Source organism: Cavia porcellus, unplaced genomic scaffold (assembly GCF_034190915.1).
Source record: "Cavia porcellus strain 051 isolate PalLab524CR breed Dunkin Hartley unplaced genomic scaffold, mCavPor4.1 scaffold_8, whole genome shotgun sequence".
NCBI classification, from domain to species: Eukaryota; Metazoa; Chordata; class Mammalia; order Rodentia; family Caviidae; genus Cavia; species Cavia porcellus.
This window is the reverse complement of record NW_026947491.1, coordinates 32,526,318-32,538,685: the sequence shown is the minus strand read 5'-3', so window position 1 is coordinate 32,538,685 and position 12,368 is coordinate 32,526,318. Positions and strand designations below refer to the sequence as shown.

At 34.9% G+C, this 12,368-nt stretch overlaps 1 protein-coding gene across 3 annotated transcripts in view; it reads right to left on the bottom strand.

The window, feature by feature from the left end:
- Positions 1 to 2,794: 2,794 nt before the first annotated feature.
- Cntn1 (contactin 1) overlaps positions 2,795 to 12,368 on the bottom strand; it is a 373,034-nt gene continuing 363,460 nt past the window's right edge. For all 3 annotated transcript variants that reach the window (XM_063254557.1, XM_013159444.3, XM_063254558.1), the window contains one exon: positions 2,795 to 5,054. In XM_063254557.1, the coding sequence (XP_063110627.1) occupies positions 4,978 to 5,054 (77 nt within the window). In that variant the 3' untranslated portion in view covers positions 2,795 to 4,977. The remainder of the gene's footprint in view (positions 5,055 to 12,368) is intronic.

Sequence of the window (12,368 nt, the reverse complement as noted above, 5' to 3'; positions counted from 1 at the left end):
ATGTGTTATGATATGAACAGCTATTTTGAAGAAATGAGACATTATGATAGCCTTTGTTGATTTCCTATTATCTTGCTTTGAAGTCCTATCATGCTTTTGTTCTTCTGTTTTGATTGGTGCTATCTTGTGTTTTATTTGGTTTTATTATGTGTAATGATATGGACAATTATTTTTAGGAAAATGAGATATAGAAGCCATTGTTTATTTCCTGTTATCTGGTTTTGAAATCGTGTAATGCATTAATTCTTTTGATTGATGTTTTACTATTTTGTTATGTTTGATATTATTATGTGTGAAGGTATGGTCAACTAGTAAGAAACCAAGAGAAATTATGGTAGCCACTGTTGATATCCTGTGTCTTGTTGTGAAGTCTTGTGTTACTTACACTGTTCTGTTCTGTTTTTATTTGCTCTGTTCTGCTTGTTTTGTTTTCTTTTGTTTTATTCTCTTTAAAAGGAAAAAAGAATTTAGAAAGAACTGAAGTGGATTCCAGGGATATAACTCAGCACCTGCCTGGCAAGTTTAGGTTCTGAGTTCAATTCCCCATGTATCCCCTCCCAGAAAAAACAATCTGAAGTTATAACACAGTTCAAAGGCCTTCAGTTCATTGAGAAACAGAGAGACAGACACAGACAGACAGACAGACAGAATTGCCTGTAATGTACAAGAGAGAAGTATGGAGCAGCTTGTCCCTCAGAGTCTCAGGTAAGCAAGTGGACACCAGGATTTCAGCCCTTGATCTTCTAGAATTAAGCAAGGCTAACTAACAGGCCTGAAAAACTAACACAAGAAAACAAAAAGTTTGAGTATTACTCTCAAGGTGGAATTCCTAAAAGCAATGACCTGCCTGCCTCAAAGTGATAGATAAAGACCAAGTGGCTTCCCTTCCCGGTTTGCCCTTTGATCTAGCACACTGAATTCTAGAGCCAAATTAGTAGTGGCATTGTAAGTACTAGTGTACAAGACCTCGAGCATCAAATTTGTTCCTGGCAACTAAAATAGGGAGTTGGTTTTTAAAATATGATAATGCACAAATATAATATTGGCCTCTTACAATCTAAGTTATGAAGTGAATTCATTCGAATGAAGCAACATGTTTTATTCAGAAAAAGCAAATTCTGATGTATGTGCATGTGTGAGTATGTGTGCATTATTAGGAACTAAACCTAGGGCCTTTGCATTGAGCTACATCCACAGCATTTTTTTTTTATTTCTTTTTTGCTTTGACACGGGGTCCAGCTAAATCACTAAGTTACCCACAGTGGGCTGGAACTTGCAATCTTTCTGCCTCAGCCTCTCAGAATGCTGGGTTTACAGGTTATGTGCTACCATATATGGCTCTCAGTAATATTTCCTTATTATTAATGTCTAGAAGATTACAGATTATGTATAAAAATGTAATTAATTTTCCAAGAAACAGTGAAACAAAAACCAAAATGTACAATAATGCACACTCCTTTACAGAAGAAATCACTTGAGGTTCATTTCAGTCTGTTGCTTGGATTGGATACACAAACGAATTAGGGAACATTTTTGTTATGCAAAATGCACATAGTATTTTGAGACAAAATATTGAAAAAAAGGTAAGAATACTCTTGAGTAAATCAGCATTTTAATAAAGTCAGTATAAAGGATTTTTTTCTTAAGCAGCATTTAAACTATATGCACATTGTGTTGAGCTATGTATACTATTTCAGTTACATCAATTAATCTAGCATGAAGTAAATACAAAAATCTAATTCTCAAACCTAACCTTATGTAATCACTCCAGAATATCACCCCAAATCTATAACTTCCTTTGCTCTTACCCCAAATTCTTACTTTATAAATCTGGGCTGAAGCCAAGGGGATCCATTGTATTTTTTTGTTTTTTTTATTTTACATTTGATCCTAATGGACAATCAGGTTTGAGAACCACTAATGTGGAATACATTCTCACAGAAAGTTTTGATTTCCCAAATCTAGAACAAATTGAGTTGAGATCAGTTGAAAGTCAAATATCAGCAGCAAAATATTAGAATAGGAGTAACCTGATACTTAGGGTCAAGAAAAGGAGGCAGGGCTCAAAAGGAAATACTCAGGATTGAGGCTGAAGCAAGCTTCATGGGAAAGGAAGGGAGGTCAGAATGACAAACAAAATCATAATCAGAGCACAGAGAAAATGGGAGAGCAACGCTCAGCAAGACTTGAGATCCGCAATTCAAAGCCCTACCTGACTCATCAATCAGGAAAGACTTTACCTGTTTCAGGTTTCTTGCTGTGCATTCACGATTTCCTGTAAATGCCTCTGTTAGAGTCTCTGCACACTTAGGGTGAAACACTCATTTTCCCAGCATCTAGCAACTTGCTTTAGTGTCTATCTTTAGAGCGACTGATACTCACTGGCATATCCATGAGTTCTGTGAATTGAAGTTACCTACCAAGTGATTTTATTTCTATGTGATAATGCCTCTGTGTCTGTCTGTCTCTATATGTATACTTTATGTAGCATTAAACTATTTCAACATCTAAGTGTTGCTTAACTCATAATGTTTACTCCATGCTGTTAAAACTTGTTAAAAACACCTTTTAAAACTGAATTTAAGGTTTAGGTAAATTGAAAGACAGTTGCTACTTTTTGGGTAACAGTAAGACATTTATTTCTTTATAATTTGTTTTCATTCTTAAAAAGGACAAAGCACAGTCCTATACTACTCCATTGAAAAAATAATAAAAAATAACTAAAAAATCAATATTTATCAGTATCAAATAAAACTACTATCACCTTTCTTGAAATACAAAGAAACAACAGATGTGTCTCTAGCTATATAAATTTAATTAAGAATCTTGCATCTTAAAGCATGATACATTAGTTACTTTAACAACTGTTGAAAACGGATGGTCCCAGTCAAATTTGTACAATTGTATGAGGAAATGAAAAGCTTGAGTTATTAGTATATGAGAAATTTTAGTCTATTTTATCTCTGTCACAAATTTAAAACTAGACAGCTTCCAAAGTCTGTTTTCTTCTTACCTCTCAGAACCATTTCATGCAAAAATCTAGCCAGTTTTGCTTTTTATTAGCATATATTAGAAAATAAAAGGCAAGCATGCATTTGGCAAAAGATGTAGTTAATGTTCATTATATAAAAATGCCCAACATGGGTCACATTGCAAAAGGAAAACCCCAAAGTATAACAACAAAAACACAAACATTTGTACAGAAGGCTTGCAGAGTATTTTTTCCCTAAAGTATGAAGTCATTTTATTTTTTTTTCAAATAAGTAAATATTTTATGAAACCTGGAGAGTATCTGAAGACTGTTGATACACCTTCACTGAGAAATCATCCATTTTACTGATTCTAAAAAGTTTCATTTTTATAATAAAGAGTTAAATGTAAATTAATGAGTTCTTTATTGATAATTTCATAATGAAAACTCTAAACATTTACACATATAGTACAAAAATTATACAAATTAAAGATAGGGGATAAAGTAGTAATAGAACTACTTTGCTTCCTGTAAATATTTTTTATGAACCTATAAGATACCCTTTCTAAAAAGATAAACTCTATCTTTAATTAGTTAGCAAGGTTGTGCTAATAAAATAGGATTATACCTCCTCAAGCATCAAACATTGCACTGTTTCTTGAGCCAGCTAATTCTTTATTACCCGAATTCTTTTGCATCCACACTCAAACACATCTCCGTGCACACCATGAAGAATGAAGAAATATGCATCTTCCTTTTCATAAATTTATAAAAACCCCAAGCACCAACCCTTGGGAGACATCATCAGCACAATGCCTGTCTACCCTTGGCCTTCTAGGTGTGCAAACTCTTCAAAGTACCCTTAGCAAAATATCAGCATATTGATTTGGTATTTTTAACGAGTTTTCATATGGTATTGAGCAGGAAATGAATTTAAAGTTAATTTTTTTTAAAAAAAGAATACTATAGATTTTTTAACCCACAGGGGATTTCTTGATTCTGTGCCTTCAATTAAAAAAAATTACACTTACAAATGAAGCACACATACAAGAAAAAGGTATCAGAATATTATTAGATAATTCTGATATTCACTTAGCTGTCATTTATTTCTAGCTGCATACTGTTGCATCTCAGTAAAAAAAATGGAAGCACTCTACTCAGTATTCATCATTTCCCATATGAATAAATATAGCAAGATGATGATACTCCAGATAAGAGATGTAGTTTTTGAGGTTTGACACTGATGATAAGCATAAAATAACTTCAGAGTAAAATACAAAAGTAAAAATACTTCATACGGTATGTTAACTTCACCATTAGAAAATTAACTGAAAAGTACTATGTTGTGAAAATCAAATATTTAGAAAATTACTTCAAAAATAACAATACTGACAGAATAGTTCTATAATTTGGTTTTCAATATTCAAAATCCTTCAACCCATTTAGTAAAGTGGTTTGGTAATGAGATTTATGCCAAAATATATCTGTTCTTTTTTTTTAAGGTAAACTCAAAATCTCCTGAATGATTGGGCCATTCAAAAATATGCAGGACTCAAAACAGGATAGTACAAGAGACTGTTTTACTCTCACATTTACCACATATGATCAACATTTCAACCTCTATTGTATTTCACAACTTGTTATTAAATTTAAAGCACCTGTGCATGGTGATTTTATTTTCACTCTACAGCCTATAGTATTGAATTGAACATCATAACTTGTCCCATTGGTTTAAATCATGCAACTGTCACAGAATCGAGTTAAGTGGTTTATAAGGCATATTGGAACGAGTTAAAAATCATTTTAGATCCATTTAAAAGTTTATTCTTTTGGATGAAGGGGTTCCTGAATGCCTCAGTCATAATATATTGTAAATCAGTTGGATAGTTTGTTAAAGTAAAATTTATTTGGCTTAGGATGGAGCCACAGGAGTTGGAAAGAATCATCTTCCCAGGATGAAGGGTGGTTTTTGAGCTGGGCAGGGAGCAACAGCTGTCACACCACATTCAGAAGTTTAAGTGGACGAGGATGGCGAAGGCAGGTAGCAGGAAGCCAAGAAGACTTGAACACAGGGTGGATGCACCTGCAAAGTCAAGCAGAAACATGCATATCATTTTGTGGGTAATGTTACCTTTGCTTTGGAGGTTTAACTGAGTTGCCCTGTAACCTAAATGTTTCTTTCTAGAAAACTGGCTCCTAAAAGATTTAAGAAAAACAAAAGAATTTGATCAAAGATTTTTTGTGTGTGAGACCATGTCACATTTATTCAATGATTTAAAATAATGAGATCACAAATGTTTACGTTGTTTCTAGGATCCAGTAGTTCCAAATTCCTACCAGAAAGTGAAAGGTCAAGAAGCATATTTAAAACAGTTTTTAAAAAGTTAGCTTTTTAAAAAGTAGGACAAAAAGATGCAATAAAAATGCTTTTACTTGGATAGTGACATCATAAATGCCCTGGGAACAGATTTTGCATAATTTCAAATCCCAATGAGTTAAAGACATTTGGGCACTCAGACAATGATTAAGAAAGGCACTTCTAAAAATCTTAAGATTACTCAACTTTTAGCTTATTGCACTGAAATACTATACCATGACATAGAAATAATGTAGCATGCTAGGAACTTATACAATTTATATTCCCTTGTTGGTGCCACCCCAAATGGCTCTTGCTACGGTCAAGTGAATTGGAACCAATCCTTGTTTTAAATTTCTATACCGTTTTGAAACTTACTTCAACAAATGCACAATGTAATGAGTGCAGAGCTAAAATACAAAAAAAAAAAGTAGTCAACAGCTTGCAAAGGTTACAGATTTTGTCAATTTTTGAAAGTTTATTCTTTAAATTTAAAGCCTTAAATACTATTATCTATCATATTGAAACTACTTTCAAGATTTGTAATATTTCTCATATAGTCAGGAATATATAAGGCATATCTCTCAAATATTTAGGCATTAAATTCACAATGTGTTCCCTAAAAGACATAAAATAATTTTCTGACTGTAATACCTTACACTATTGGCCTGCTAGCTGCATGGAAAACATAAAAGAAAGCTTTATTTGATACAAATAAAGTCCATCTTTAGAAATAAGCAAAACAAGGAAAGTGAAAACCCAAGGACTGAATAGTAAGAGCAACTTATAATGGGCCCTCCAAGAGCCGCTTAAAGCCTTAGTAAATCAAATATTGAGTAGCAATAACAATAACAATAATAACATTACTTTTGACAGTGACGGCTGCTATTTACCATTCTATAGCAACACAGTAAACTATGTTGGCCACATATATACATATGCTGTCTTAGTTACTTTTTTCTCAGTGTTGAAAAAAAAAATAGCTGACATCCAAAGTGAAGCAAGGGAAGGTTTATTTCTTACAGTTTTGGGGGGTTTTATTCCATACTCAGCTGGTTCCAACTGACAAGATGGCATGGTGAGGCAGCTGTTTATAGCTACCACAAACAGCAAGCTAAGAGAGCAGAAGAGGAAAGACGTGCCTCCTTTACACCCTTACACTGTATGTCAGCTCCACCCCAGGCAGGTGCACTACCACCAATTCCAGTGGCAGAAAATGAAACAATCATGAGCATCAGACTCAGCCACATCCATGATTGCATGAGGCTTGGGGGCACACAAACCATAACCTATGCCCATTAACACAACGGTCCACAACAGCAAGCAAATCTTTCTAGATATTCTAAATCAGATTCAGCCAAAAGGACTTTCTCCAGGCCAGTTGCCAGGAGAAAGCAGAATCAGGACTGAACCTCCAGTTTGCCCAGCTCCAAAGACCATGGTCTTTATATCTTTCTGCCACTATCCTGCAGATAATTTTAAGAAGAGATAGATTTTGAAAATGTGTAAAGATACTGCACTCTACACTTAATGCACCAAGACAAGGGAACAGAAGTAAAATAAGTGCCATGTGGGAAACAGTATTCAAAAGAATTTTGTATTTCTTAACCTTTTAGTTTTTTAAAAAACTTTCTACCTTTCTACTTATTTTTAAATCATGTCAAAAAATCCACACTTTTTTTTATTCTGATAAGAAGACCAATAGCAAACCTCTATGGTGGAATAAAACATTCAGTTTTCAATGCTTGACCTAATTTAACCCATCCTGAAGATCTTTGTCTGCAGATGACGTAGGGTCTCTGTGAGGCTCCGTCCTTTGACCACAAGTTACCTCAGCAATGGGTGCACATTTATATGCTTGGCTTGGATATGTGGTTTGGCACAGGCCAAACTGCGGCTACAGAAAAGAAGTTTAGTCAGTTATGGACACCATTCTGAAGTTTTGGTGTTAGTTTGGAAACCAAATACAATTTCATACTTTGTGGTTACAACAGCAGGATATTTGATTTATTTAAAATAAACTCTTCATGTTTATGTGTGTTATATTTAATTTCTCTAATGGCTCAAGTTTATGTAGTTATGGTCTTCATCTTCAATTCCCTTTTATATCTCAAATAAAAACTAGAGATATGACTGAATTACTATTTAAAGTTATATAAATATGGGACCTATGTATTCTTTTTTTTTTTTTTCTGTTACCAGGGATCAAACTCAGGACCTTACACTTGCCAGGCAAGTGCTTACGCCACTGAGCTAAATCCCTGTCCCTGAGCTATGTATTCTTGAGTGAGTTTAAGTGTATGTTGGCTCCATATCTAAAATTATATATATATATATATAATTTTGTATAGATATAACTGCCATATATATGTGTATATATATATATGTATATATATGTTACTGCCATCAAGAGAAAGTTGAGCAGTTAGATGTTATATAGTAGATATATATTTTGCTTTTTACACATCCGCTAAAAGCTAAATACAAGCAAATCAGTAATCACATGAATCATTTACCCTATCAGAAGAAATTAAAACCAGTTTGAGTACTATGTTGCTTCCTTGGGATTATCTTGATTTTCTTTTTTGTAAACTCCCAGCTGAATTACTTCTTTCAGAAAGGATTCCTGCTAAAGGGAGATGAATTTTGAGAACAGAAATTTTATAGGTTACTTCACTTAAAAGGTAAGTATTCTTTTTGATAAGCAGTAGTTTCACTCCATCTTTAATGAAATCTCCTTTTTGATGCTTAAATTTGAGCATTGTGATCCAATTCAAATCGTTATAACTTGACTATGCCAATGGTGCCATAATGCACAGAATCTTGTCTCACTGTCTCTTTGTGTTCTAAATTGTAAGCATTTCAGAAATTATATAAATTCAAGTAATATTTTCATATGTGTGAACTAACTCCCAGGCCAGAATACAGAATGTACTCAAACATAATGATAAAGAATTGGATCGTGTTTTCATTAGTAAGAACTGATCCTTTTTGGATTACAGAGTGCAAGGTGGGGATAAAGCAGCAAATGGCTGGGATGAGAGGGAAGGGTTAAAAAGGAACAGTTTCCACTCACTGCAGCCATTGTGACCTGAATCAAATCTTTGATACTTCTGCTTTCATTTGTTGTTTTTATTCTATGGCTTTGTCCCTCAAACTTTTGGAGAACAGAGGCAAGGAAGAGGTTTACACCTTCACATTAGCTATTTTCTCAGAATTTTTAATCTCAAATTATATTATAAATCCACAACATCAAAAGGCACTTATCTTTCCATGTCCCAGTGTTATCTAACTCATTTTAAAAGGATGTCACTTTTGACTTCTTTGGGCTTTCTAATGTCCCCGAGGTTTGGTAAGAAAGTGTGGTAAGATGGCTGATTCCCCACTACTGAGTGGTGCACTTAGTATATGTGCAGTGTGTTAAGCACACACCAGTGGATTTTGCTGGTGAAAGCTGTTGAGTTCAATAAATCTGCTGAGATGGCAGGAAGTTTAGACAACAGAAAGAGTAAACACTTTTTGGGGACTGAAAGAGTAAAAATAAGCTTAGACAGGAATGGAACAAAGCCACCCATCTTTCATCAGGGAAGTGTGGCAGAGCCAGACAGTGTGCACTGTAGAGCTTATGGGGGACATTTCCAAGGCCACACAGTAGTGGTGTACTTTAGTGGCTTCCTCCTTCAGTGGACAATGTTTTGTTACAATGATGGCCCAGAAATGCATTATTCTTCCCAGCTGTCAGTGGGAATCCCCAGTTGTTAAATCACCTGTCCCTCCTGTTCCTCGTGTCAGACCTGGTTAATCCTTGTTTCTCTGATTCTCTGATTCGTACTTCAGCAACAGCAGCCATCTGGATCTGCTGGCTACTTTCCCTACATCCTCAGAACTCTCCAGCAGGATCTTGAATCTTGCCTAAGATGCCTCTCACAGCCATCCAAGTGATGATTTATGACTGCTAATTCCTCCGGGTGTGTTTCTTGCTGTATCCAGTTAATAATTCTGATTTTGTGAGAATACAGGTTTGTTCTTTTTTTTTAAGTGTTTAATTTTTTTAAACAGAACTGATAAATATGAGGATCAATGAGCGAGTGACACTTGCCCTCTAAGGATGTACCGGAAATATCAGCATTTGGCAGCCAAAAGCACAGGGCTTTGCAGCCCAGAAAGTAAAGTCCAAATCATGCTTCTGCCTTTTAATGGCTGGATAATACTGCAAATGCTCTGAAGTCATTTTAAATTTTGTTTCCTTCAATAATAAAATGACAGTGATAATATGTCTCTTATAGTTTTATTATGAGAATGGAGAACGTGTCTTATATCAAATATATACATGTACATACAAAGGCTTTATAGGCAGTCATAATATCTGCAAGCCTACTGTTGCTAGGAGAGGGAAATATCAGTTGGGGCCATAGTTGAGTTTGCTGTGTTTATACAGGCTGGAGTCACCTGACCCCTTTAGCCCCATAATACCATGGAGCCAATGGAGCCCAGCTTATCAGAGTCTGAAAGCATTTTCTGTAAAGCCCTTTAACAAACACCTACTTAGCAGGACACTCCCTGTGGGTGGTAGCAGTTCACAGTACATTTAATTGCATATTCATTGCTCAGGACCTGTTCTGTATGTTTCAAAGAGTAGTTAAACAAAACAAACCAACAAATATCCCAATAGTATAAACCGGATAGTTAACTTTTCTGTAAATCTAGCTCCTGTGTCACCTTCGGTGTCTCCGTGGCATGGCAGCCAGAGATCTCAGATTTCAAGTAAGAGAACTCCAGGGGAAGAAAGAGGTGATGCTACTTTAGGGACAAGTAGAGCCAGAGAAGTGAACACCTGTGCCTGCCATATCTCTGGCTTCCACCTCTTCTTCCTTTGCATATTGCCTCACATTCCCCTCCAAAATAGACATATGTTCCAGACACAAGCACTTAGTTCACAATTACATATTCCCAACAGCAAGCCGGTGCTATCTCCTTACTCCTATTCCAGTGAGAACACTCTCAAGGAAAATTGTGAAGTTTGGAACCCTCCTCGCCAACATGCACACAAACACACACACACACACACACACACACACACACACACACACACACACACCTGTAGCTGAGTTAGTAGCTTTCTATGATTGAACAGGTTTCCACCCCCACACTAATCACTATGGCCAATGAGGCAGTGCCATTTAATAAAGTGACAGCTTGGATTCCTATCTCAGGAAGACTTTCTGTTTCCCAATGAAAGGACTTTGTGAATTTGGGAGAAAGAGATAGGTTCATGAACAGAAAGAGACTGCATTTTAACTAAAAAAAAAAAAAAAAAAAAAAAAAAAAAATCAATGCTATTTGAGAATAAGCAAAAGCAACACAGGATATTTAATATCTGTCAGACTTGTTGAACACAGTAACCTTGCTGTTAAGGAACATGTCTCAAGAATAATATTCTGTCCAAACTTTCGGAAAAGTGTGTTTTATGGTAATATGTTCTAACTGAAAACTTGTCTCAGTTGAGTGCTCACCTGAGTTATTCAAGTTATGCACAATCTCTGCCTCTCTCAACTTTTGCCTATTTTCCAATTGCTTGAGGCTAATCAAGATGAGACAAGCAATGGAGAAACTTAGCTACCAAAAACTTCAGTATTTTTCAATAAGCCAACCAGAGTGCCAGAGTCAATCAATGCCAGAGAGGCCCCTGAGGTCACTGAGTGCAGGGGCAGCATCAGAATCTCTTGGCTTGCCTAACCTTATTTATTTGTACGTGAAGGACTTGAAGGAGGAGTTTGTCCTTTTACAAATTCAGTCACTCATAAGCATTTATTCTGAGTCAGTCACAGAGAGGTGCTTATGAGGTTTTGGGAGGACTTAGCTCAGCCAGTTGGGAATTCTGCATCTTTCCCTAGCTGCATTCCCGTCCACAGATTACTAGTATCTTTCTCCAGTGGAACACTGTGAAGATTAGGGGGAAAAGTTAATTAAGTACTTATTTCCTCACTTTGTTAGATATGAACGAAAGCAGACATTAAAGGAGGCAAAGTTTTGCCTGAGACAGTGACCCAATTTAATGTATGGATCAATTTTCTTCCCAAGACAATTTTTTAAAAAAATCTCATGCAGTCCAGTTTTCTTGAAGAATTTAACGTTTGATCAATTTGAAGCAAATATTTAAAATTTGCTTGGGTTACTTAGGTTTTATGAAATGTATGGGATAAAATGATTTTGGAATTATTATTGGTTAATAGATTTTTAAGGAATTATGTATGAGATAAAGCAATTGAAATACTGAAAATATTATTGGTTGACAGATTTTTAAGGAATTTATGTCTTCTTTATCCTTGTGAATTTTCTCTTGTGTGATTATATCCTTCCCAAATACACAACATTCTTCATGTTGTGTAAACTTTATTAACAGTGAAAATATAGCAGGGAGCTGAATTGTAAAACTTACAAACTTACAATTTAACAAAAATTACTTGCCTGGAAACTAACAAAGAATTTGTAGTAAAACTTCTACAGTGAGATTTATGTGAAAAATTTCCTTAGGCTTATATATAAACTGCTATTTTTAAAGTGCTAATGCTTACTAGAAATTAAATAATTGGTTTTAAGGATTTTTCATCACAAAACAAAATAAATTGGTGAGCTGATGGATATGTTAATTAGTTTAGCTAAATGGAGACTCAGGGTATATATATGTAGTATATATAGAGATGACGCCTCATATTGTGTTTGATAAATATATCCAATTGCCATTTGTCAGTTAGAGAGAAATAAAATAGTTTAAAAATTAAAGAAGATGTCACTTTAGCAAGTTAGTTGCATTTTCAAGTAGCTGTCTTGGGAAAATTCCCAAGGTGAATTGATTTATTGCTTACATTTACCATTATTGGTTTTAAGAGTTTCTAGAAAAGCGAACAAAAGAAAAGTTGGAAGATAAAATGGATTTAGACTTTTAGGTTTAGTAGAATTTTTCTACATTTATAATTTAAAAAATATTTTGCCTTGAGATATGCAAGGGTCTGTGTATCACCTTCTTTATTTTGACTTTGA